General features: G+C 49.1%; 2 protein-coding genes across 2 annotated transcripts in view; one reads left to right on the top strand and one right to left on the bottom strand.

Moving 5' to 3' along the window:
* Positions 1–710: 710 nt before the first annotated feature.
* Positions 711–19,530, bottom strand: ERO1A (endoplasmic reticulum oxidoreductase 1 alpha). Its single transcript, XM_058829241.1, has 16 exons — positions 19,345–19,530; positions 12,265–12,384; positions 10,918–11,001; positions 9,437–9,475; positions 8,408–8,484; positions 8,243–8,316; positions 7,458–7,578; positions 7,033–7,070; positions 6,232–6,243; positions 5,048–5,074; positions 4,809–4,901; positions 3,409–3,655; positions 2,498–2,567; positions 2,270–2,356; positions 1,841–1,974; positions 711–1,101 (listed from the first exon to the last, which is right to left on the bottom strand). The coding sequence occupies exons 1-16, from the start codon at positions 19,426–19,428 to the stop codon at positions 1,041–1,043; spliced, it is 1,368 nt and encodes a 455-aa protein (XP_058685224.1). The 5' UTR covers positions 19,429–19,530; the 3' UTR covers positions 711–1,040.
* Positions 19,531–21,323: 1,793 nt separating this feature from the next.
* The window catches only part of PSMC6 (proteasome 26S subunit, ATPase 6), an 11,374-nt gene continuing 6,765 nt past the window's right edge, over positions 21,324–25,932 (top strand). The window contains exons 1-6 of the mRNA XM_058829242.1: positions 21,324–21,456; positions 22,355–22,434; positions 22,647–22,686; positions 23,027–23,079; positions 24,915–24,982; positions 25,381–25,495. Of these exons, the coding sequence (XP_058685225.1) occupies positions 21,330–21,456; positions 22,355–22,434; positions 22,647–22,686; positions 23,027–23,079; positions 24,915–24,982; positions 25,381–25,495 (483 nt within the window). The 5' untranslated portion in view covers positions 21,324–21,329. The remainder of the gene's footprint in view (positions 21,457–22,354; positions 22,435–22,646; positions 22,687–23,026; positions 23,080–24,914; positions 24,983–25,380; positions 25,496–25,932) is intronic.

Here is a 25,932-nt window from a genome sequence, read left to right as displayed (position 1 = left end):
ATGCGCAGGGTGGGATTGTTGGGGGGTCTGTGCAGGGCCTGGAGCTGGACTCAGTGACCCTTGTGGACCCCTCCCAGCTCAGCTGGGATTCTGTGTCTCCATCTGGTGAGGTTCCATGTGCTCAAACCAGCTCCCAGGGCTGCTCAGACACTTCTGGCTGTGCTTTGTCCTCTCCCAGCTCCCCCAGCAGCACAGAGCTGCACACACCTCCAGACCTGGAGCTTCCTTTATTCCTTTCCCAGGTTTATCCACATCCACACGGCCTTGAGTTAAACATGCTGCCTCTTCCTGCTCTTCCCATGTTTTAGGGTGGAAAGCAGAGGGGTTTCCACACAGAGCCAGGCTTGGGGTGCGTTTCCAGCAGCACTGTCCATACCCAAGCCTGTCCTTTGTCCCTGCTGCAGTGGTGGATGGTGGATGGGGCAGAGGGTCTCACTCCAGGGGTTGTGCCCAGCCCAGGAGGGACCCTCTGCCCTTTCCCAGCAGCTCTGCCCCGTGCTGGGCACATCCTTTCCCATCTCAGCATCTTCCCAGCCTCCAGCAGGTGCAAGGAGCAGCAGGAAGTGCCTGTTCCCACAAGAAGAGGAATTCTGAAGAAGAGGAATTCACCCCAAGCTCCTACAATCACTTGAAGTTGTTTTTTTGTGCAGCAGAAGTTGGTGTAGACACACTGTGAGTGAGGGGCTGGTTGGAATGATGGAGCAGACAAGGAATTTCCCCCCAGTTTATTCTTTGGCACAGTTCTTGCCCTACCTCCAGCTTCCAAAGGCAAGGCCATGGGTCTGATCCATCCAAATAGCACAGCAATATTTCAAAGAGTTATTCCAAATGATCTTCCAATATATAAAATAAAATTTGCATATAGTCCCCACTTTTATACAAAAAAAAAATATAGCTTTTTTTTTCCCCTTGTACAAAATATCTCCTCAGCAGGTTACAGACAATCATGGGACAGGAGCCCCAGCAAGTGGTTTCCATGGTTTAAATCAGAGTGGTGGAATGATGGTGTTTATCCTCAAGTCTCTCTTTCTCCACTGACTTCACCGCATGTTTTGTAAGATATTCCTGAAGTTTTCCAGTTCTTTCACGCTGGTTGAAACCCTGTGTGCAAGGAAAGCAAAAGGGAAACGTTCCAGCAACATTGATGCAGTGAATTATTTAAAATCTGGGAGAAAGGGGCTGTAGCAAGCAAAGCTTCAAGCAGCTCTTGGGAAGAGAAGATTTGGGATTCCAGCTAAATTAGGTTGAGGTTACAACCAGGCCCTTCACTAATTCCCCTGCCTCTTTTTAAAGCAAACCCTGGGAATCACAGTGGAATAGGATGTTAAGGAATTCATCCTTGGAAAAACCTGTTTGCCAGAAACTCCTGGTCTCTCAAGATCACAAAGAGCTCATGTATAACCAGAGTGTCCTGAAATCCCCTCCTAAAGGCCTTGTTATCCTCCTTTTCTGACAAAAACTCCACATCCAGAGAGGCTGGACTGATGGATCCCTGTTAAATGCAATCATGATCTGGGAATCAACTGCTGGAGAGGCCTAAGGAAAGCAGCCCTTGCCAGGGACAGTGTGCTCCCAGGACAGAGTCACACAGTCCCTTCAAAATGATGAAATCCTTTTTATCTTAGCATAAATGCTTCCCTGAATTCCTTACAGAAAGGTAGAGTACAAAGAATATTTTAAATCATTCCAACTGTTGTACTCCATACCAACACCTAGTACCAGACTATGCCAAGAGCAAGAGTCCCCAGCAAAACTGCTGAGAACTGACTGAAATTAGAGCTGAAACTGAATGTAACACAGCAGCTCATGCAAAAGCAGAGGGGAAAAGTCTCAAACTCACCTTCCAAAGGCATTAAATAAGGCCACAATTTCTTGTCTGGTCAGCTGGAATCCATAGGAAGGGCCGCTCTCGGGAATCTTTTCGATGAGGTTCTCTGAGAAGAGGATCTTCAGCGCTGTGCCCAGGCCCTGTGTCTGTGCAGGGATCAAAGAGGATCCTTCAACAGCAGCATTCAACCCTCCCTCCACCTGGGCAACATCATCTAAACAGGGCAAGAGGAATTCACTTAACCCAGGCTCTGCAGCCCTCCCCTCCCCTGGGTTATCCTGGTTTCCCAGGCTGAGCAAGCTGGAATCAGCTGCCTCCTGCTGCCTGCACAGGTAAGGAATCAGCAGCCCTGAGCTGTATCCAGGAGCTGATTGGTATCCAAGGACCACATTCACAGCAGTCCCAGCACCAGAGCTCCCAGACACTGCTGACCAATCTCACCTGCAACTTCCCCCACAGCCGACACTTGATGCAGCCAACACAGTCCATGATCTTGGAAATATTCTTAAAGTGCAGCCTGAATTCCTCCTGGGGGAAAAGACATTCATGTTGGTCAGGGTGATGCACTAATTAGGGCTCCTTCCAGGAATTAATCTGAATTAATCCTGGAATTCAGTGGGACTGAGGTAGGGAAAAGCCTCCTGCAGTGGGATCCTTGGCAGAATTTACCTTTAGTTTAGCAGCTTCCTTTGTGTTCCCTGCAAAGAAGGAGTTTTCATCGAAATGCAGTGGGAAGGACCTGGAAGGGAATGGTGAGAGTTTGATTTCTGCCCTGGTTGGTTCTATGGCTGCAGTCAGAGGTAGGAGCCACTGGACATCTCCAGAGGTGTTTTAATCTGACATCCAATCCCAAGAAATGGAATGAGATGATTTAAGGTCCCTTCCAACCCAAACCACCCTGGGATTCTATTCTCTCTTCAGTTTGAGCTGGCATCTCACCTTGGAGACATTTTCAGCAATTGCTCAATGTTTTTTTAGCAATTTCAGTATTTTCTGACAGACAGAAGCACAGGAGGGTGACAAGATAAATCAAACATGGATCACTTTAGGAGACACTCGTTTCTGTCTGGTTCCAATATCCTTCATTCCTTTTACTCCAAACTCCAGCCAACAGCCCAAACCTCTGTTACCAAGATATTTAGGATGTTTTTCTAGTTGCAAACACGAAGCCAGGCCTGGTATCCCACAGATGAGTCACACAGGTAGCCAATTTTAGGGCTGACACGTAGGCAGTTATTAAATTCAATTCTGCTAAATCCAAAAGGCAGCTGAGGCTATTAAACTGTGGGACTAATTAAACTGTGGGACTAATTACCCAAATTCTGCAATTTGCATGCAGATATTAATGTGTTCCCAGCAAAACTTCACTCCTGGTCCCTGCTCATTGCAAGGGGGCTGGACTAGATGACCTTTAAAAATGTCTTTTCCAACCCAAACCATTCCATATTTCTACGATTCTACTGCACAAATCACTCCAGGAAAGAGGCCAGAACCTGCCTTTCTAGGAGCTCTATGTGACAGGTTCAGCACACTCAGGGATGGTGCCAGAGCCACTGTCCCCAGGTACTGAGTGCAATTACTTGGCCAGATGGAGAATTTCCAGCAGCAGGTGTTTCATTTCTGCATCCCGGCCGCTATTCCCGGTGTACAGCTGGAAACCCGGGCGCTCAAAGAAGGGCAGCACTTTGGAGAGAGCCCTCAGCTCAATCAGGTACAGAAAATAGAGGTTCTTGAGTCTTCTGGGCCCTTCCCCACTGGTGAGGACTTCATCAAACCTCTGCTGGAACTCTGTGATGTTGGGGCCCCATTTCTTCTCTGACCACGTATCTGAGACAGAAAAAAAACCCCAAAGGCAAAGGGGGAAGGGGTTTAGTTCTGGTTCATCTCCTCCCTCCAGGGAAATGGTGAAATGGGATTCCAGCCAGGGAGATCCCAGCTTTTCCAAGTCACTGACCCAAAACCACTGAATCATTAAGGTTGGAAAAGATCTCCAAGATCAGCCTTAGACTGAGTCCAACCTTTGAGCGCCACATCCACTCGTTCCTTGAACCTCCAGGGAGGTTCCACTGCTCCACCACTTCCCTGGGAAGCCCCTTCCAATGCAGGAAAACCCTTCCAGTGAAGAAATTTTCCCTGAAAATGATTTTAACTTGCAAACTAACTAACAAACCCCAGCAAACACAAAACTCCTGCAGACTTTTTGCAGGTAATTCCTGAAACTTCCTAATGAGCGAGGACACCTTAGGAGAATTCCTGATGATATGGAAAAACAAGAACTGTTTCTGTTGCTCATTTTAACATGTATTTAAGATTATTCTATAAAATACATAGTGGAAGATATAGAAGTCATGCCAAGCTGATGCTGCAGCCCCAAATCATCTCCTGCCTCTGATGTTTCCCACATTATCCCAGCTCCCAATTCCAACCTGGCCTGACTCACACTGAGGTGAGGTCCAAGTGGATTGTAGACACTTAAATACAATTATTTAGTTAAATCTAAATGATTTGCCCAAATTCCAACAGGTATCACCTTGATTTTCAAGCCCAGGGTTGAAACTGGGATTCCTCACAGGTATTTATGGACCAGAGCATGGGAAGGAAATGGAAATTGCTGCTGGAAATGGATCAATGACCTTGGGAAAGCCCAGCCAAGCATTTCCCAGTCCAGGTGAGGTTATTGCTGAACTGACCATCATAAAACCAGGCTGGGAAGGGACAGCCTCGATCCACAGATAGAAACCCACTCCAAAATAACCCTGGAGGAAGAACAGAGGGAATATGTGCTGGAAGTCCTGGTACAGAGCCTGGCCCAGCCCCTGTCAGACCCAGAGGCACGTGGCAACTGCATCCCTAACCCTGCTGGGAGAGCACAAACAGGCCTGAATCCTGCTGGAACAGGCTCCAAGCAGCATTTAGCAGAGCCATGGAAGTGTCAGCTCTGGAGAGAGGCAGCAAAGCTGGGGCAGGAAGCAGGATTTACCTTGCAGGAGGTACCTGGCGCTCAGGTGGATGTTGATGCTGGCGTGGAGACCAGAGATGAGCCTGTAGAAAGCTCTTTTCTCCACACAGACCCCTGCAAAGAAAAGGGCAGTTTGAGACAATGAAAGCACCCACTGGAACTTCTCCTGGCTGTGAGGCAGGAATTTAATCCCACCACCCACTCCATGGCCATTTCCTGTCCATCCCAGGAAGAGCAACCACGTTCAGAGCAAGGATTACCTTTGAGCCACTTGTAAAATGTGTGTCCTGGAAAGAAAGGAAAAACCCATCAGTGAGGGAACAGCCCAAGCCTGATGCTCTGAATCCACCTCCCAGACCCCCAGAGGACCCTCTGCCCACTCCAGTTTGAAGAAATCGGGAAAGGAGGATGGAAAGAGCATGAAAAGAGTTTTCCTGCCCCTCCTTGTGACTGATGTTTCTCTAACACGGCATGGCAGCAGCTCAAAACAGCACGTGGGCTTTCCCCAGGGGGCTGGGGGGGCAGAACAGCCCAGTGCTGACAGAAACAAGGATCAGGGATTGCTTTCCTCTTCTGGGCAGAGTGAGGAGAGGGATATTTTTATAAAACAAACAAACCAACCAACCAAAAAAACCACAGAGTGCAAGCAAGCGTGTAGAATCCCACGAGTCAGGGTTTCACTCTCCCTGCTCTGTGCATGGAAGTGATCTGGAAATCAGGATTTGGGGATGGTTTAGAGACAAAAAGATGCTGTGGAGAATGGAGAACTCCAGGGAAAGCCTTTCCCAGGGCCTGAGGGAGCTCAGGACACACAGCTCCTACAGCTCCAGAGCCTGCTGGGATTATGAGTCTGTTCAAAGCTCTCTCAGTAATAACCACTGAAAAAAAAAACCCAGAACAATTCCTGTTCCCAAAGGCTTCTCACACTTGAGTGACTGCCTTCAAACTGAACTTGTGCTGTTAAAAAAATGCTGATGGACTTTTTTAAGCCCTTCATATAAGGAATGGCTGGGATAGGGAGGTCACAGGGATCTCCACTCTGCTGACCAGGGACAGGAGCCAGGGAAGGGCTGGAGCTGAGCCAGGGGGGGTTCAGGTTGGATTTTAGGAAAGGTTTTTCTCCCAGAGAGTGTTGGGCACTGCCCAGGCTCCCCAGGGAATGGTGACATTCCTGAGGCTGCCAGAGCTCCAGGAGAGTTTGGACACTGCTCCCAGGGATGCCCAGGCTGGGATTGTTGGGGTGTCTGTGCAGGGCCAGGAACTGGACTCCATGATCCTCATGATCCCACTCAGGATTTTCTATGATGCCATGACTCTAATTTCTGGTTTGCCTGATTAATAATTTTGCTAACCAGGTGCTTTATCTGATGGCACAGCCTGTGAGAGCAGGATAAAGACACCCCATTTGTTTCTGTTATCAGTAAAAACAAACAGTGCCACTCACCTCCATCATCTCCTGGTGGAAAAAAGCACAAGTGGTGGAGGGAGAGAGAGAAAAAGAGGATGAAAGCATTACATACAACCAAAATTAAGCTCCAAAAGCACAAGCACTGCTCTGTTCATCTGCTCTGACAAGAGAAGGCTCCTCTCCAGGGAGGTTTGGAAATGTTCTGAACACAGAAAACTCCGAGTGCAGCAGTGAGGACACCGGATGAGCAACGGTGCTGAGTAACCTGACCAGTGCAGGAGGGATCAATATTTGCAAAGGAAGTAAAACCTGATATTTCCAGGGTCATTGTACATCTCCTTCAGCAGGAGAAGAGCCATTCCTTCACACCAGGGTCAAAGGAGGGGGGGAAACACCTCCATAATTTAGGGGGAAATGAGGAGATGGTGGCAGAGGGTTCTCCTGGAGGTTGATGATGTTCTCATGGCTTGGCTCTGGGGCAGAGCTGCTCTTGGTGCTTTCCATGGAGGATTCCAGCCAGGTTCTCATTTCAGTCCATCACAGATGCTTTGGCACTGCCAAGTACAGACACCAGGCACCCAGGGAGAGCTCAGGGGTCAGCCCTGCTCCCAGTCCCTCCAAAATTCACAGTTTTTCCCAGGACTAGAAGATCAGACATTCTTTTTCCACAATCAATGCTAGGAAAAGCCCACTTCCAGGTGCCATAAAATTCTACACTTGGTCAAGAGCTACAAAATATTTCTCATCCAGCAGAAGGAGCCCAGAGAACATTTACTGTTCCTGGAGCTGGGATCAGTTCACTACTCACCCATTCAGTGACATAAATAAATGACTCACCTGTGTCAGATGCCAAAGGTCTTTTTACATTCTGAGGCCTAGGAGGGGAAATAATATCATTTAAATAAGAGATGTAAATAAGTTACTGTCTCTTGTGTGCACAGAGCAGAGCTACAACTGCTGTCAAACAGCCTGAGAGGATCTAAAATCCCCTTCCATGCTTTAGCTTTGCTCAGAAAGGGAAAGAATAGAGCAAAATATGAGTTTCTGTGGGGTTTTGGTGGTGCTTTGTTCTTTTTTTTTTTAGAAAAAAACAGGCAGGAAGACTCAAGTGTCTTCTTTTGGGACAGCCACATGACTTGTCCCTGGTGTATCACACCCTGCACAGGCACTGGAGCAAGGACAGGAGGATGAGGACTCATTTCTGCCCCTCTGCACAAAGCAGCACCTTCAGGCTTGTGGAACTTGTCCCCCAAAGCACCTACTTGAAGCAGTTTTCTTCATAAATACTGTTCCAAATTTTCCAGGCATCCGGCCCCTTGTAGCCAGTGTAACGTTCTGGATTCAGGAGTAAATCCACGTACTCAGCATCAGGAGAATGGATGTCTGTGAAGCAGAGTGCTGGGTCAGTGACAACCATTTCCTGAGGGAAAATGACATTTTCCAGGGCTGATCCAGCCACCTCTTGCCCACCTTGCTAAACACAGCAAGGTCCTGAGCAGCAAGGAAGCTTTATCAGAAATATTTGTGCATTATTTTCAAAATACTGAGGTTGGGGTGGTGGAAAGGAACAGAAATGCTATTTTGCTAAAATATTCACTCTGGCCAGGAATTGGTGCTGCTCAGCCTGGAGAAGAGGAGGTTGTGTAGAGACCTCACAGCAACATTCCAAGATCTGAAGAGGCGAAGTGAAGTGGGAGAGGAGCTCCACCTCAGGAACTGTAGGGATAGGACAAGGGGGAATGGGTTCCCAGTGCCAGAGGGATAGATGGGAGATTGGGAAGAGATTCTACCCTGTGAGGGTGGGCAGGCCCTGGCACAGGGTGCCCAGAGAAGCTGTGGCTGCCCCTGGATCCCTGGAAGTGTCCAAGGCCAGGCTGGACAGGGCTTGGAGCAGCCTGGGATAGTGGAAGGTGTCCCTGTCCATGGCAGGGCTTTAAAGTCCTTTCTATCCCTTCCAACCCAAACTATTCCATGATTTAAAGTTTTGCAGAAGTGCTTAAACCCCACTGCAGCCCTGCCAGCTCCCCCAGGTACCATCAGCCCGTACCATCAGCCTCACAGAAGCTGTCCGAGGAGTCGTCGTGCTGTGCCCACTGCAGCACTGCCTGCCGCGTTTCCTTGCTGCAAAAAACGTGGGGGAAAACTCTCAGAGCGAGCTCTGATCCCAGCTTTCCTTCAAGACAAGGAAGGATTATGGCAAAAAAAGTCAAACCTCAAAGAGTCATCAACAGCTCCGAGCCTCTTGGCTTCTTCACATTCCTCAGCGAGGTTATTGGCTTCTTCCGAGTACTGGGTTGGAAAGCAAAGGGGTAGGGAGGGATGAGGATTAAAAAGGAAATTTTTTTTGCTGTTTTAATTTAGCCTTCAATGCACTATCCAGGTTAAGCCCCAGAAACCCTTTCATGATTCACCCCAGGCTGTGTTTGCACAGGATGGCTGCAGATATCCAAAGGTTTGTGCAGTGCTGATGAGTCCTGCAGGGACTCGGGGCAGCCTCTGGCGCTGCCGTAGGAGCTTTTTGTGCCTGGTGACATCTGCTCTTGGGGAGATGTCAGGAATACCTGGCTCCAGACAGACACCTCAGAGGCTCTGTGGCATCCCAAGCACTTGAAGAGTGAAAATTTAAGCCTAAAGAGCATCTTGACAAATATTGACCCATGCTCAAATCCTGGGGGCAGTTCTGGACCCCTCATGACAAAAAATATTTTGAGGGGCTGGAGCGTGTCCAGGGCAGGGAACGGAGCTGGGAAGGGGCTGGAGCACCAGGAGAGGCTGAGGGAGCTGGGAAGGGGCTGGAGAATTCCTGAGGGAACTGGGAAGGGGCTGAGCCTGGAGCAAAGGAGGCTCAGGGGGCCCTTGTGGCTCTGCACAAGTCCCTGGCAGGAGGGGACAGCCGGGGGGATCGGGCTCTGCTGCCAGGGAACAGGGACAGGAGGAGAGGGAACAGCCTCAGGCTGGGCCAGGGGAGGTTTAGATTGGATATTAAGGAAAATTTCTTCATCACAAGGGTTTCCAGGCATTAGAAGGAGCTGCCCAGGGTGGTGGTGGAGTTGCCATTCCTGGAATGATCAAACACCAGGTGGATGTGGTACTTGAGGACATGCGTTAGTGATGGTCACAGGGGTGGTGGGCTGACAGTTGGACTCAATGATCTCAGAGGTCTTTTCCAACTTTATCAGTCCAATGGCACAAAACTGGACCACAAAATAAACCTCATACTTTTGTGCTCAGACACACCCACCTTGTAACTTCCAGATCTGATTCCATCAGGGACTTCATCCTGGAAGACAAAACAAAGCCTGTGTCACACGTGGGGCTGCTGAGAACCTCTCAGCCCTGTCTTTGGGAAAGGTCTGGGATGTCACCACAGCTGCCAGAGGTGAGAAGGTGACCAAAACACTCAGCCCAGCTTGCAACACACCCAACTCCTCCCCAGACCGAGGAGAAGCAATGTTCCTAGTGGTTTCTTTTAATTTTTTTTTTATATTTTTTATTTTTTTTTTGGCAAGATTCCTCTTTTCCACAGGTCTGCAGCCTTCCACAGCTGCTACATCAGGTTCTGCTTTGCTTATCTGAGCAGGAATTTGGGGAAGCCAAACTCCAGAGGAGCTGGAGATGCCTCTGGTCAGTCCAGGTCTGGCATCACCTTCCTGGCAGGAGCCCAGGTGTCTCCTCAGAAGCTCCTGATCCATGACATTCCAAACTTCCCTCTGACCATTCCATCATGGAATGTCAGCCCTACCAGCCCCACACAACCAGCCCCAAAATTCTTCTCAGCTTCCATTTTCTCCGGGAGTAGGAAGGTGATAGAATCCCTTCTCCAAGAGCAAAAGCTGTGATGGCAAAGAGAAAAATTAAGCAGTAAAGAGTTATTTTTATTGATTTCAGGGTGAAATGGACCCAAATAAAAATAATTAAGAACAGCAGGGACAGTCAGTTCTTAAAATAAGAACAACTTTCAGCTAAAACTTAGGTAATTGTAACATAACTCCATCACATTAGTCATAATCACTACCAAAAATAGATTTTTTTTAAGGAAGAAAAAGTATTTAAACAACATTTAGGGTTATTTTGAGGTGAAAAAAAAACCCCATCATCATTCTATTTTAGAATCCAAGAGGGAGTAAGACAGTCTGTGCTGGCTGTCAACACCAAAACATGAGATGTCCCCAAAGGGACCACCAGCCACCAAGTTGTGATTCCCTCACCTTCTCACTCCCTTCTTTTTGGGCTGTTTTCCTACAGCTGAGGGAACAAAACCCTTTTGTCCAGGATACAGGGACAAGAGTGGAAATAGGATCCATTCTCCTACAAGAAGAGGGCTGCAAAGCTCTTAGTCAAATTCATCAGCCAAAACTAAATCACAGTGCAGCTCGTGGGCAACAGGGTAAAATTCTGTCAATTAACACAAAAACAATAATGGATTTGCCCTAAAAACTAATTACTAATGGAAAAAATTTTAAAAAGGACCAGGAGAAGTTTTTGACTGTTTGCAGAGGGTCAGCTATTAAAATCCCAGCCTGTCTTGAAACTTTCAGAATTTAGTATTTTGGCCTTTCTTATTGTGTTGCTGCACCCATGAAAGATCCATCAGAGCCCCAGTTTTTCCTATAAGTAAAATAACAAGATTCAGTCACTTGTCTGTTGTTTCCTCTTGGTCTGAAAAAGTTAAATTAAAAAAAAAAAAAAGAGAATATGTAAAAGAATGGATTTGGTACTTACAGAGGGGCAGGGCTGTACAGCACAATCTCTCATTCCACAGTGACTGTTGTCATCCCAAAAGGGACAAGGTTTCTGTAGGTTTACCTGCAAATAACACATCACTCTATTCAATACCACAGCTCCCCCATGCAGCCATGCCAACCTTCCACTCCCCATTTTCCAACAGAAATCCATGTTCTGCACTTGTTTGTTCCCACACCAGCAGCTCCTTGCTGACCCAGATTGATAACATCATTCATAACCTTGTTATCAGCACAGGTTATCCTTTTAATCCTTGCTTGGATCTTTCTGCTAGTGCTTTCCCACACAGACATTTCCATAATTCCAAAATGTTCTGAAGGCCAGAGCTCCCTCTGCTCTGGAGCCAGGCTGGGAGAGCTGGGAATGTTCCCCTGGAGAGGGGAAGGATCCAGGGAGAGCTCAGAGCCCCTTGGAGGGCCTGAAGGGGCTCCAGGAGAGCTGGAGAGGGACTGGGGACAAGGGATGGAGGGACAGGACACAGGGAATGGCTCCCAGTGCCAGAGGGCAGGGATGGATGGGATATTGGGAATTGGGAATTCCTGGCTGGGAGCCCCTGGCACAGGGTTCCCAGAGCAGCTGTGGCTGCCCCTGGATCCCTGGAAGTGCCCAAGGCCAGGCTGGACAGGGCCTGGAGCAGCCTGGGATCATGGAAGGTGTCTCTGCCCATGGCAGGGTAGAACTGGATGAAACCATTCTGGAATTCCAGGATTCTACACTTCATTCAGACCAATCTCAGTATTTCTGCTACAAATCCCAACCCTGGAAAGGTTGGGAGCTTTTCATCAAATCACAATTCTTCTCTTTTGTGAGTTGGTAACAAGTATCATTCTTCCAAAACAATGAACATTTAACAAAATTTGGTAAATTTGGGAGAGAGGGGGATAAATCTGACGGAATGGGAGCAGAATCCAGCTCATGGAATCGAATCCATGGAATGTCTGGCAGCAACAGCCATCAGTGAACCTGAGTGTCTGTAACTAATCCAGGTTTTCCATGTCAGTGGGGAGTCACTGTGAATCCTCTCATTATGGATCACTGGTCATCAACATCTTTAAATCACAGCTCACCAAAGGAAGTCCTCTCATTAATGTGTTGCTTAAGAGGGAAAATGAATAAGAAAATACCTTTGAAATCCTCTTAGAAGTACATTGCATCTTATTAAGGCTCTCCTCATAACAGAAGGGTCCAACTTACTGATTGCAAAAAACTGGGGTTAAAATGCAGGGGTCTGATTTTTAAAAGATCAGCAATAAGTTCATGGGAGATTAAAAAAAAAAAAAGGACAGCAGCACACAAAGAAATACAATTCTTGTAAGAGAAAATTACCTTGTAGTATCTAAAATAGTCACTTTCCAGGAGTTGGTTCAGTCTAGGAAAAAGTTTGTAGTTGTTGAAGGCATCGATGGTTTCTACATCACAGGTGCAGTCATCTAAATAACCAGTAACCTGGGGGAGGAAAAAACCAATAAAATCAAAACCTAAAACAACAAAAATAATAAATTAAATATAAACAACTCAGCCAGAACTTTTTAACACTGCAGACAATAAAATAATTTATCATTTCCTTTTCCCAGTGAGTTAAGTTTAATCAGAATGGATATGGCTGCTGTGAGAGCTGTGAGCCATGGGCTGCCAGCTCAGGATCCCTCCTGGATGAGGCTCAGGAAGCATTTCTGTAGGATAACACAGATGGGACCAGTTAGACAACAATGACACGACGACAGCCCTGAGAGAAAGTCCTTGTTGTTAATCAGCAGGGTTTGATTTGATCAGCACCACAGCAGGTTGATGAGAGGGATGGAGCAGATCTGTGAGGAAAGGCTGGGAGAGTTGGGATTGCTCAGCCTGGAAAAGACAAAGCTCCAGGCTGACCCAGCTGCAGCCTCCCAGTAGCTGAAGGAGCTGACAGGAAAGATGGAGAGAGAGGATTTAAAAGGGATGGAGGGACAGGACACAGGGAATGGCTTCCCACTGCCAGAGGGCAGGGATGGATGGGATATTGGGAAGGAATTCCTGATGTGAGGGTGGGCAGGCCCTGGCACAGGGTGCCCAGAGAAGCTGTGGCTGCCCCTGGATCCCAGGGAGTGTCCAAGGCCAGGATGAACAGGGCTTGGAGCAACTTGGGACAGTGGAAGGTGTCCCTGCCATGGCAGAGCTGGAATGGGATGGGATTTAAGGTCCCTTCCAACCCAGAGCATCCCATGATTCTGTGATTAACTGCAACAGTCCCTCTGCTCCCCTCAGAGAGCCATTTGGCACGAAAACATCTGTTCTAAATCTGATGGATCCTTCTTGCATCATCCTGAACAGCTCAACAGGCTTTGTGCAAGCCCTGAAGAAGAAGAAAAAACACAAAGAAAGAAGCAGTGCAAATTCAGCTGTGGTTTCCTGACACATCCATTACTGGCTGATGACAAAGTTGCTCAATACAGAAGTAGTTTTGCTTCCCCCACACCCCCAGTGAGTCCTTGAGGAAATCACTGAATCCTGGAATCATTCAGGCTGGAAAAGATCACTGAGTTCAAACATTCCCCCACCACTGCCCCATGTCCCTGGGTGCCACATCCACAGAGCTTTTCAATCCCTCCAGGGATGGGGACACCACTGTCCTGGGCAGCTGTGCCAAGGCTGGACAACCCTTCCCATGAAGAAATTTTCCCCAATATCCAATTTAAACCTCCCCTGGTGCAACTTGAGGCCATTTCCCCTTGTCCTGTCCCTGTTCCCTGGCAGCAGAGCCCGATCCCCCTGGCTGTCCCCTCCTGTCAGGGACTTGTGCAGAGCCAGAAATTCCTCCTGAGCCTCCTTTGCTCCAGGCTGAGCCCCTTCCCAGCTCCCTCAGCTGCTCCTCAAAATTCAGCAAGAGCTGCACAATAACTTAAATAAAACCATTATATTTACCACCATGGAAATGGAGCTAAGAGGAGGATGGCAGAAATGGAGCACAGAGTCACATGAAATGGGGAGGTGGGGGAAAAAATAGCCAGAATTCCCTACCCCGCTGGAATAACTCTGTTTTGTTGAGGCAGCATGATTTGGAGGCTCACTCATATTTTAAGTGTTTACACTGAAGCTCAGTGTGTCACCCTCACACATTTACTGAATTCAGTCCTGCATTTTGCATGGTAATGAAGATTAACAGTGATTTAAGATTTCCACTAACCTGAATCACCCTTGTAAAAATAAACAGTAGCAATTTGCTAATCCAGTTACCCAATTTAAAGCTGTTTCAAAATTATATATACATTAAAAAAAACACACATCAAAACAACAAACCGCAGCAAGCCACCAACCAACCACATTTTTATTTCCTGGAATCTTGGCATCCTTCAAGGCAGGAAGCTTAAAAGGTTGGGTCTAAAAGTGGCCTACAAAAAGATTTGTGAATAATCTTCAGCTGCTCTCTGTATCCACACTTGACAAAGATGTCACTCCAAAGAGGGAAGATTGGAGCCCTCACTGGAAGCACCATTTGGGCCAGGTCTGTTTTGGTGACCAATTCAAGCCAGAACCAACCTCATCCTGATTATAATCCAGAGTGAAGCACTGCAGATGATCCCAAAATCCTTAGGACCAGATGGGGGTCGTGTTTTGGAGCTCTCCAAATATCAGTTTATTGGTGGGATCAGCCTCAGGGTCACCCTGAACACATCCATGGGGGCAAGGGACAAAGGAGAAGTGCTGGGAAAACTCCACCTCTGCTCAATCCTTCTTCCTCCAAGGATTTCAGTAAGACTGGGCAGAAATGGGCAATTTCCCCAGCCTGTGTGTGCCCAGCCTAGCAAAGCTCACAGCCAAAGGAGCACAGAAGAGAAGCAGCACCAAGAACATCCAGAGCTGAGGCTCCGCGGAGCCCTGGTGAAAGCCTCAGTGATGCCCCCAGCAAACAGCTTTAAGCTGAGCCAGTGTCAGATCATTTGGCAGGATTTGGTTTTCATTCCAGAGGTTCCCTCTTGCTCCATGACCACCCCAGGACCCATTTTTCAGCCCTGGATGCAGCCAGACTCACTTTGGGACTTCACCTCCTGCTGCCAGAGCAGCTGAGCTCTGGCACGTGTCAGACGTGCCCTCCAGTGGGTGGTACCTTAAAACACTTCCTGCCACCCCAAAAACAAAATATTTACCCACATCTTCATGTGCCAATGAGAGCAGTTGTTTGAGATAAATCATGGATGGATCCAGTCCCCAACACGTGCCATGGCACCGTGAATCACCCAGCTGAGGGGTTTGCTCCACCCGCCCTGGGTGTGAGAACCTGGCAGGAGGCTGAGGGACAGGGCTGGGCTTTCCCACTGGGAAGAGATGCAAGGAGCAGCCGGGACAGACGCGGCAGGAGCGGCTCCGGGTGCTGAGTCAGCTCTGATGGTGACGTGCTCACAATCCCGAAATCCCACGGACCCACCTGGTGTGCTGGGAACACCAACACCAGGGACTGTGCAATCCCTGGGTTTGGCCTCTGCTTCAAGCTCCTTCCCCTCCATCCCAGCCTCCTGTCAGGCTGCTCTTCCCACCTCCTTCTGCTCCCCTGAGTGTCACAGGAACATGCCCTGAGCAGTGGATTTTGGGATTTCTTCTTGCTATGTCCCACACCACAGCCAGGTAGGAAAGGAAACCTTTTTCCTGCATCTCCCACTACAGCCACAACAGGGCACAGGGAAGGGAATGCCACAGAGGCTGAGAGGTTGTGTTTAGCCTGTAAAGAGCTTCCCTGCTCTTCTGGATAAGCCACAGCAATCCCAGGCTGATGGTGAGCAGATGCTTTCCCTGCTCCCTCAGCAGAAGTTTCCTGGCACAAAGGAGCTGGACTTTGATGATCCTTGTGGGTCCCTTCCAACTCAGGATATTCTATGATTCTGTGAAATGATTTCCCTTTCATCCTTGCCAGTGCACTTGGAATAAGTTGCTGGCAGACAGTCATTCCTGCATGTGCCCTGGGAACATTACCTGCCATTCCAGGTGCTTTATCCCCATCTTTTATCTTTTATCCCCATCTTTTGCCCAGAAAACAAGGACTAGGTTTTCCAGAACTCACTCGGAAGCGAATTTCACATGGAAGGCTCTGGATGGGGCCAAACCACGGGGCCTGAAGGGCTGCCACAGCATCCCAGAATGGTTTGGGTTGGAAGGGAGCTTAAAGCTCATCCAGTTCCACCCCCTGCCATGTGCAGGGACACCTTCCACTATCCCAGGCTGCTCCAAGCCCTGTCCAACCTGACCTTGAACACTTCCAGGGATCAAGGGACAGCCACTGCTGCTCTGGGCAGCCTGTGCCAGGGCCTCCCCACCCTCTCATCAGGAATTCCTTCCCAATATCCCATCCCTGCCCTCTGGCACTGGGAAGCCATTCCCTGTGTCCTGTCCCTCCATCCCTTGTAAATCCTCTCTCTCCATCTTTCCTGTCATCTCCCTTCAGGTACAGGAAGGTCACAATTAGGCCACCATGAAGCCTTGTCTTTTCCAGGCTGAGCAATCCCAACTCTCCCAAGCTTCTCCTCGCAGGAGAGCCACTCTCATCATCTTGGTGGCCTCCTGGACTCACTCCAACAGCTCCACATCCCTCCTGCTCTGGAAGGAACACAGAGCTGGACACAGCATTCCAGGAGGGATCTCACCAGAGCAGAGCAGAGCAGGGGGACAGAATGTACCCCCAAAGATCTGCTTCTCTCCACCTGGAAACTCCTCCTGAAGCTGCCCCAGAGACACTGGGAGCTGTGCTAGGAATGAATTCCTGCCCCGGAGGCTGCCGAGCAAACACCAATTCAACAGGAACGCAAGGACAGCTTGAAAGCCTGCCCAGGTAGCGAGGAGGAAACTCTCCATGCCCAGACTCACCCCTAATGACAGTGTCCTGCCCACAGAAACATTCCCAAAGGGAACCAGCCCTCGGCCAGACCGGAAATCTTGGCAAAATCCCCATCTGCCAAACACCTGCAGCACATCCTTAATGCAGCTGCATCAGCCTGTAAACAGCAAATGAACAATAATTACCAGGAATATACAGAAGAAATCTATGGCTGACTAAAGCTGTGATGCAAACAGGAATATCTCGAGGGGGGGTGAGCTGTCTGTAAAGTTTGAGGGGATTTTGATATTGGAATGTTAATCAGAGCTCGGAAAGCAGAAAACAATATTTGAAACACAAACATTTGTAGCAACAGATGGATGTTCCTAATAAAAAGTTTCAGGATTGCTTGGACTGTGAGGGAGATCAAATAACAGTGACAAAAAGCAGGTGAGGCATTGCCCTAGGTGCAGACAGACAGGAGTGCAACACCCATTCCAGAATCACAGGCTGCTGAAGTCAGCACTTGGAATATTGCTGGAGCAGCACTCCCAAAAGTGGCCCTTGTCAAGTGTCCCAGCACAGGCTGACAGACAAGTCAGAGCTCTCCCAGACACCCCACATCGAGGCTTCTTCACCTGAGAAGCTCACAAGGCAGCATGAGATGGTTCACAAGAGGAAACCAAGAGCTGTACCAGGCCTTCAAGGAGCCAAACAAAGGAGGGCAAACCAGATCATTTAAGGCTGGCCCTATATCTTCTTTGGTGGCAAATAAAAACCACCAGACCAGTTCTGCACAAGAGAATCAGCAGATTATTTTTAACCAAAAGATGAGGCAGCCCTTGGGTGTGATTTAAAAGGTTTGGTGGTTAGAAAGGCTGAGAAATGCTGCCTTACATGACACCATTTCCTAAAGGTAATAAAAAATCCTGACCTAAACATTTGTAGGGAAAACCAAGCTGCTCCACAGAATGAAAAGTGTGTTGCACAAATCACCATGCCAGCTCCTCCAGCCCAAGGAAAAGATCCTTCCAGTCACTGCCATGCCAAAATGCCAGTTCAGTTACTGGTTACAGCTCCTTATCCCATTCCACGCTCCTGACTCAACATTAAATCCTTAGGAGACAAACTTCTCTGCTTACAGGAAGCTGCAGGGAAAAACCCTGCAGAGATCCAGCATCTAAATGCATGTTTTTCAATGCTTTATCAGCAGAGCTTTTATTTACCATTTCCACAGGAAGCTGAAAGTGTCAAGAGCCACTCCAGACAGCAAAGCCAAAGCCAAAAGTGTAATTCCATTTGTGTTCTTTCTCCACTCTCAATTCCTGACCCACATTTAAGGACTAGAAATTTAATACAGCAAGAGCAGCCTTTATAAAAACTTCCTGCTTTTAAAGGCAACAAAATAAAGGACTAAAGATATTGTGACAGACATCTTCACTCCTTGATCTTGCAAATGTGCTTTATCACAGGAATTATTCAGGTTGCAAGGGACCACAAAAAACATCTTATGTCCATGGCAGGGACACCTTCCACTATCCCAGGGTGCTCCAAGCCCCATCCAACCTGGCCTTGGACACTTTCAGGGATCCTGGAGCAGCCACTTTGCTTGTGCAAAGCTGTGTCAGAAGGAACTGCAGAGTGATCTCTTCCTTTAATCCAGATGCTTGGTTGACTGTACCCAGTTCTCTCATTACTGTACCTCAACAGAAGCTGCACTGAGTGCACAGTGACACACCTGGCACACAACAAGAAGAATTAACCCTGGAAGAGTTTTAGGGAGCAGAGCAGCCCAGCTCACACCTGGGCATGGAAGGGCAGGGTGGCAGGAGCTTACTGCAGCCATGCTCTCTCCTGGACAGCAGAGCTGGGAGAACAGCAAGGCAGGAGAGGGGATGAAGCAGTTCCCAGGGTTAGCAATGATATCCCTGAAACATCCCAGGAGAGGCATCTGGGTAGCTGGGGAAGAAATGCTCAACAAGTTGGAGCACTCCCCTTTTCTGATGGGAGCAGTTAAGATGGTATGGAAGAGAACCACAGAATCCTGGAATGGTTTGGGTTAGAAGGGACTTGAAAGCTTATCCAGTTCCACACCTGCTATAGGTGGAACTATCCCACTATTCCACTATCCCAGGCTGCTCCAAGCCGTGTCCAACCTGGCCTGGGACACTTCCAGGGATCCAGGGGCAGCCACAGCTGCTCTGGGAACCCTGTGCCAGGGCCTCACCACACTCACAGGGAAGAATTCCCAATTCCCAATATCCCATCCATCCCTGCCCTCTGGCACTGGGAAGCCATTCCCTGTGTCCTGTCCCTCCAGGCCTTGTCCCCAGTCCCTCTCCAGCTCTCCTGGAGCCCCTTCAGGCCCTGGAAGGAGCTCTGAGGTGTCCCTGCTTCTCCTCTCCAGGTGAGCACCCCCAGCTCTCCCAGCCTTCCACACAGGAAAGCTCCTGCAGCCCTCGGAGCATCTCCGTGCCCTGCTCCGGACTGTCCCCAGCAGAGAGAGAGTGCTTCCCGCGCTGGGCACCCCAGACCTGCCCACTGAACCCATGCCAACCCCTCAGCTCCCCCGCGACCAGCCCAGCCGCCATCCCGCTGGCACCCCGTGCCCGGGCAGTGCCCACCTGGCAGAAGCAGCGTGGCTCGGCTCCGCGGGGCAGCGCGGCCGGCAGAGCCAGCAGCCCCAGCAGGACGATCCCCGCCGCCATCTCCGCGCTCGGGCCCGGCAGCACCGCAGGGGCCGCCCCGCTCGCACCGCCCCGCCCGGGGCGCGGCCGCCGCCGGCTACGCGCGGAGCCGCACGGAGCGGGACAGCGAGGGCAGGGCCGGGGGACAGCGAGGGCAGAGCCGGGGGACTGTGAGGGCAGGGCCGGGGACAGTGAGGGAAGATCCCGGGACAGTGAGGGCAGAGCCGGGGGACAGTGAGGGCAGGGCCGGGGGACAGCGAGGGCAGAGCCGGCGACAGTGAGGGAAGATCCCGGGACAGTGAGGGCAGGACCGGGCACAGCGAGGGCAGGGCCGGGGGACAGTGAGGGCAGGGCCGGGGACAGCGAGGGCAGAGCCGGGGGATTGTGAGGGCAGAGCCGGGGGACAGCGAGGGCAGAGCCGGGGACAGTGAGGGAAGATCCCGGGACAGCGAGGGCAGGGCCGGGGACAGTGAGGGAAGATCCCGGGACAGCGAGGGCAGGGCCGGGGGACAGCGAGGGCAGAGCCGGGGGACAGCGAGGGCAGAGCCGGGGACAGTGAGGGAAAATCCCGGGACAGTGAGGGCAGGGCCGGGAGACAGCGAGGGCAGAGCCGGGGACTGTGAGGGCAGTGCCAGGGACAGCGACACTTGCGCGCTGTTTTTTATTTAAAAATATAAAACAGTAATGTGCGCATTACAGGATAACAAACCATCCCACTAAGGACCCAGTGGATGAAAAGCAATGCTAATATTCCAGACCAAAGAAAATTTTCATGAATATTCACACGTATCAATCATCTGATGGCGACAGCAAACCATTTGGTCCATTTGTATAATGGTTTATTTTTTTGCCTTCACAATGGCTGGAGATAGAAAATTAGAGGGGAAAAAAAAACCAATTTACTTCATTCACTCTCTGAGTTGTAGTTCAGTGTATTTTTCTGCAAATAACCTGATCACCAGTACTTTAATATTTTGCTTCTCAAAATCATTAAGCAGATTTAAATTACAAAAGCTTATTATTTTGCCCCATCCTGGAAGTGTCCAAGGCCAGGCTGGATGGGGCTTGGAGCAGTCTGGGATAATTGAAGGTGTCCCTGCCCATGGCAGGGGGTTGGAATGAGATAATTTGACATCCACGAGATCATGGAAGTCCCTTTAAGCCCAAATCACTCTGGTATTCTCGGACACCAAACCTTCTAGGTTTCACTGAAAGCACATCCACTTTGAGGCAGAGCATGAGGAAAAGGTGTCTGATCCCTGCCCGGCAGTGACAGCAGCCAGAAGCGCTTCCCATGCCCCAGCCTTCCCTGGAATACGCTTTGGGATGAGCTCCTGGGGTCAAGCAGGATTTGGGGGAGCTGCTGGTCTTTGGCTCCCTTGCAGAGCCATGGGGACACCCCAAGGGACAGGAGTGAAACCCCCACATTTTTCTTGGCTTCCCGCTGCCAGTGGACAGGGATGGATGGGATATTGGGAAGGAATTCCTGGCCGGGAGGGTGGTGAGGGGCTGGGATGGAATTCCCAGAGAAGCTGTGGCTGCCCCTGGATCCCTGGAAGTGTCCAAGGCCAGGCTGGACAGGGCTTGGAGCAGCCTGGGACAGGGGAAGGTGTCCCTGCCATGGCAGGGGTGGAATTAATTTCAGGGTCCCTTCCAACCCAAACCATTCCACGATTCCTTGACCTCCATCAGGTCTCCCCGCACCTCCTCACCCTTCCACCTCCAGCCACACTCCGCGGCCGCTCTTTACCCCATGCTGCGGCCTCTGAGCGCTGACACAGCCCGTGCCCACCGTAGTCGATATCAGCGACACTCGCGGCCCCTCACGACAGCAGCCGCCTGTCGCGACAGCCGCGGTCCTCCGCGCCAGCAGGGGGCGCTGCGCCGCGCCCAGGGCCGGGCGGGAGCGCCCCCCCGCCGCCATGGCCCTTCCCGGCATTCCCCGCGAGCGGCCGCTGCTCATCATGGCGGACCCCAGAGACAAGGCGCTGCAGGACTACCGCAAGAAGCTGCTGGAGCACAAGGAGATCGACGGCCGCCTCAAGGAGTGTGAGCGCGGGCACGGCGGGCGGTGAGGGGATGGGGGGTGGGCGTCGCTGAGCGCCCCGCGGAGCCCAGAGAAGGGAGAGCGGTGGCCGCGGCGCTGCCCGCGCTTCGTCATGGGCCTGGCCGGGCCCCGGGGAGCGGGGGTGGACGGGGGTGGGCGCTGCCAGCGCCGCGGCTGGGTCCCGGTGCCCTTGGGAGGGCTCCGGAGGATCGCAGAATCACGGAATCATTTAAGTTTTTAAAGATGTTTGGCATCAGCGAGACCATCCTGTGACTGTCACCACCTTGTCAGTAGAGCAGAGCACTGAGTGCCACGTCCAATCATTCCTTGGACACCTCCAGGGATGGAGACTCCAGTATCTTCCTCTGCAGCCTTTCCCCGATGACTGACCACCCTTTCCGTGAAGAAATTTTCCCTAATACCCAATTTAAACTTACCTTAGCACAACTTGTGGCCGTTTCCCCTTGTCCTGTCCCTGTTCCCTGGGAGCAGAGCCCGACCCCCCCGGCTGTCCCCTCCTGCCAGGGACTTGTGCAGAGCCACAAGGGCCCCCTGAGCCTCCTTTGCTCCAGGCTCAGCCCCTTCCCAGCTCCCTCAGCAATTCTCCAGCCCCTTCCCAGCTCCCTCAGCAATTCTCCAGCCCCTTCCCAGCTCCCTCAGCAATTCTCCAGCCCCTTCCCAGTTCCCTCAGCAATTCTCCAGCCCCTTCCCAGCTCCCTCAGCAGCACCTGATACTCCAGACCCTTCCCCAGCTCTGTTCCCTTCTTCACATTAGCTCAAGGGTCCTTACTGGTCCCCCAGTCTCACTCTACCTGCAGCTTTGCTGTTGGAAAAGGCTCTGGTCCCGTGCTCTTGTGGGGTTGAAGGTTAACAAAATCCCGTGTTTCTTTCCTCTTCTAGTAAGAGAACAGCTGAAAGAACTCACCAAGCAGTATGAGAAGTCAGAAAATGATCTCAAGGCCTTGCAGAGCGTTGGGCAGGTACGTGAGGGAAGCGAGGTGTTGGCATCCTGTGCTGCTTGTTGACAGTGAATCTGTCTGGAAGGTTTTGCATCAATGAAAGAGAAAGTGGGAACAGTCCAGGTAAAACAAACAGGGGCTTTGACATGATAGGTTAGGGATGGGTTGCAGTGTGTCTGAGTCCTGCAGTGTTAATTTCTCTTGAGGCTAATGCTGTATTTACTCTTTGACAGATTGTTGGTGAGGTTCTTAAACAGCTGACAGAGGAGAAGTGTAAGTACACTGAACTGTTCTATTCTCTGAGATTGTGAAAATCATGGAACCATGGGGTGGTTTGGGTTGGAAGAGACCTTAAAGCCCATCTCATTCCAACCCCTGCCAGGGGCAGGGACACCTTCCACTCTCCCAGGCTGCTCCAAGCCCTGTCCAACCTGGCATGGAACAAAATAATAATAAGCTTTTCAAGTTTAAATCTTGTTAGTTATGGAGAAGTAAAGAATTAAAGTATTAGTGATCAGATTATTGTCAGAAAAACACACTGGATAGTTCAGAATCACAACTCAGAGGATGAATTGAGTAAATTTGGGTTTTTTCTCTCATTTTCTTTCTCCAGTCATTGTGAAGGCTACAAATGGACCAAGATACGTGGTTGGCTGTCGCCGTCAGGTAATTGGTCTGTGCGAATATTCATTAAAAATTTGCTTTGGTCTGGAATATTAGCATTGCTTTTCATCCACTGGGTTCTTAGTGGGGTGGTTTTTTCTTCTTTAATGTGCACATCACTGTTTTACACTGGTACCTGCTTCCCTCTCCCTGTGCAGTGGTAGCAGTGTAATTTCCTGGTGGAGACAAAATAATCCACAGTGTTCCCAGGATCTTGCATGTGTTTTATGATTTTTTTTTGAGTCAAAATTCTGTCCTGCCTGATCTTGGGCTCTCAGAAAATTAATTATGATGAAAATTGATAATTGTGTAATGTCCTTGTTGCTGGGACTGTTGCTGTCGCAGTGCTGAGCTTTAGTTTTCATGTTATTTCAGTGTATATCATAATAATGGAATAGTTTGGGCTGGAAAGGACCTTAAAATTCATCCCATTCCAGCCCTACTATGGGCAGGGACACCTTCCACTATCCCAAGCCCTGTCCAACCTGTCCTTGGACACTTCCAGGGATCCAGGGGCAGCCACAGCTGCTCTGGGCACCCTGTGCCAGGGCCTCACAACCCTCAGAGCCAGGAATTTCTTCTCAATATCACATCTAAGCCTACCCTCTGTCTGTTTAAAGCCATTATCTTTATCCATATCTTATTTTTTTTCATCTTTCTGGTGAGAAACTGATGTTCACTGCAGAATTTTGGGACATAAGTAAACTTCATCCCTCTCTGGGGCATGTGAGGTAATCTTGCTGTTCTGTGTTGAAACAGAGGTGAATCCTAAGGAATAGGTTGTCCTTGGATGAACCAGCACTTTGGAATTTATTCTTCACTAAAAACACCCTTTTATCTTAAAAGATCCTTGATTTGGTACCAGAGGCTCAAAAAAAAAAATAAAATAGCCCTGATTGTTTTCAAAATGTCAAAATATCAAAGACAAACAATTTCTCCCAGACTAGAAGGACGAGTTTTGATCAAAGCCCTCATGGCTGAGCTGCTGCTGCTCAGGAGGGAGGAGAGCAAGGCTGTTTAAGTGGGAACAAAATTACTTCCCTATCTCAAGTGCATTAGTTAAGAAGGTCAAGTGGTTCCTCTTTGTTTTTTTTTTCTCACAAATAAACTTCAAAATAACTTTTAGTCTGTTGGGCAGAGTTGAATCTGAGAGAATTCCAAGCTGTTACAAAGTTCTTTTGGATAAGAAAGCTGGAAAGAGGGGCCTTAGTAGTGACCCCAGTAAAGGAGGGGGAACAGCTTGATCCTAAACCCTTCCAGAGGGTCAAGAACCCACGTGACAAGGGACCTTATAAATCCCCCAGCAGGTACAATGGGAAACTTCCAGCAGTCCTGGAAAAGGATTGTCAAAATCCTCCCTTAATTCCAGCAAAAATCAGTAGGATGTACTGGAATGTGTTTAAAAATCCCATCAAAATGGAATAAGCAGACAAAAGTTGCTGAGGCAGGTGAGGAGGCATCTGAGGTGAAAGAGCAATAATTGAACAGCTGACTTCAAAGAGGGGAGGCAATGACACAGGAAAATGTTCAACTTTTTGTGAGGGTTGTTTATTTATTCTGAAACAGCTGTTCCTGTGTGGAGGAGAGGGGAGGATTAGATCCCACTGATCCAGTCAGATTGACAGCAGTAAAATTAAAAATTAATGATGGACTAGAAAACAGTCTTCATTTTAAAAATAGTGGAGATAAGTTAATGGCTGCTTGGTGTGTCACTCTCTAGCCTTGTTTTTTCTTGTGTGTGATGGAGAAAGGAGTGCAAACTCCAGTGAACATCTTGGCTAAAATCAGGGATTGTGTTGGGAGTGGGGTTCTAATAGAATTCCTTTTTTTGGGACTAGCTTGACAAGAGTAAGCTGAAGCCAGGGACAAGAGTTGCTCTGGACATGACCACTCTGACTATTATGAGGTAGGATTTTTCTCTTCTTATCATAAAAAGGAAGAAAAACATTTCACAAAGACTTGAATAATCACTTCTGCAATATTTTGTAAACATTCTCTGCAAAGCAGTGCTTAAGTAAGGACTGTTACTCTGAGGGAAGACTTGTATATCTGTTTTATATGATTTAAAAAGAAATTGGTTCTTCTTTAGAAAAATAATTGCAGTATTTTCAGCCATGTTTTAAGCTGTGTGTTAAAACTTTAAAAAGTTTGCTAGGTTTGGGGGTTATTCTGTTTTTTTCAGCATGTAAACTGGGAAGGGAAGAAATTATGTTCATATTGCTGTAAAATTTATGGGAATAACTTCATGAATTTATAAATGTATCTACACAATAAAAATATCTCCTCTCAACTCTTGTGTTCCAGATACTTGCCCAGGGAAGTGGATCCACTGGTTTATAACATGTCTCATGAAGACCCAGGAGACGTTTCCTACTCTGAGATCGGAGGCTTGTCAGAACAAATCCGAGAATTACGGGAGGTAACCAGTGCCTCAAACCCCCCATCAGATCCTAAACAATTCTCTCAGTGAAGCTTTTCAGGGCAAAAGCACCTTTCTGATGTTTGTCCTCCACCAGCATGGGGCTGTTCAAGGATCCTCTCAGATCAGTGCTTTCCATGTTTCATTTAAAGTGCTTGGATTGGGATTAAAATGAAGATAATCCCTTAGGGAAGAGGGTTTAAAGGATCCAAGACCCTTTAGACTGTGGGAGTGCCTTGAAGTCAAGTGGGAGCAAAGCAGACTGGATTTTTGCTCAAAAGCTACCAGGATTGCTCTGGGGAGTGGAATTGGGAAGTAGGGATGTGATTTGAGCAAAGAGCATTGACAGGAAGCAGCCATTGCAGACCCAGGGCAGGAGAATGAATCTATAGAATCTACAGGATCTCTGACATTTCCTTATTAAACTATTTCTCACA

The sequence above is a fragment of the Poecile atricapillus genome, chromosome 1 (genome assembly GCF_030490865.1).
Source record: "Poecile atricapillus isolate bPoeAtr1 chromosome 1, bPoeAtr1.hap1, whole genome shotgun sequence".
Lineage (NCBI taxonomy): Eukaryota > Metazoa > Chordata > Aves > Passeriformes > Paridae > Poecile > Poecile atricapillus.
Note: the sequence above shows the minus strand (reverse complement) of the source record. Positions and strands in the feature narration are given on the sequence as shown.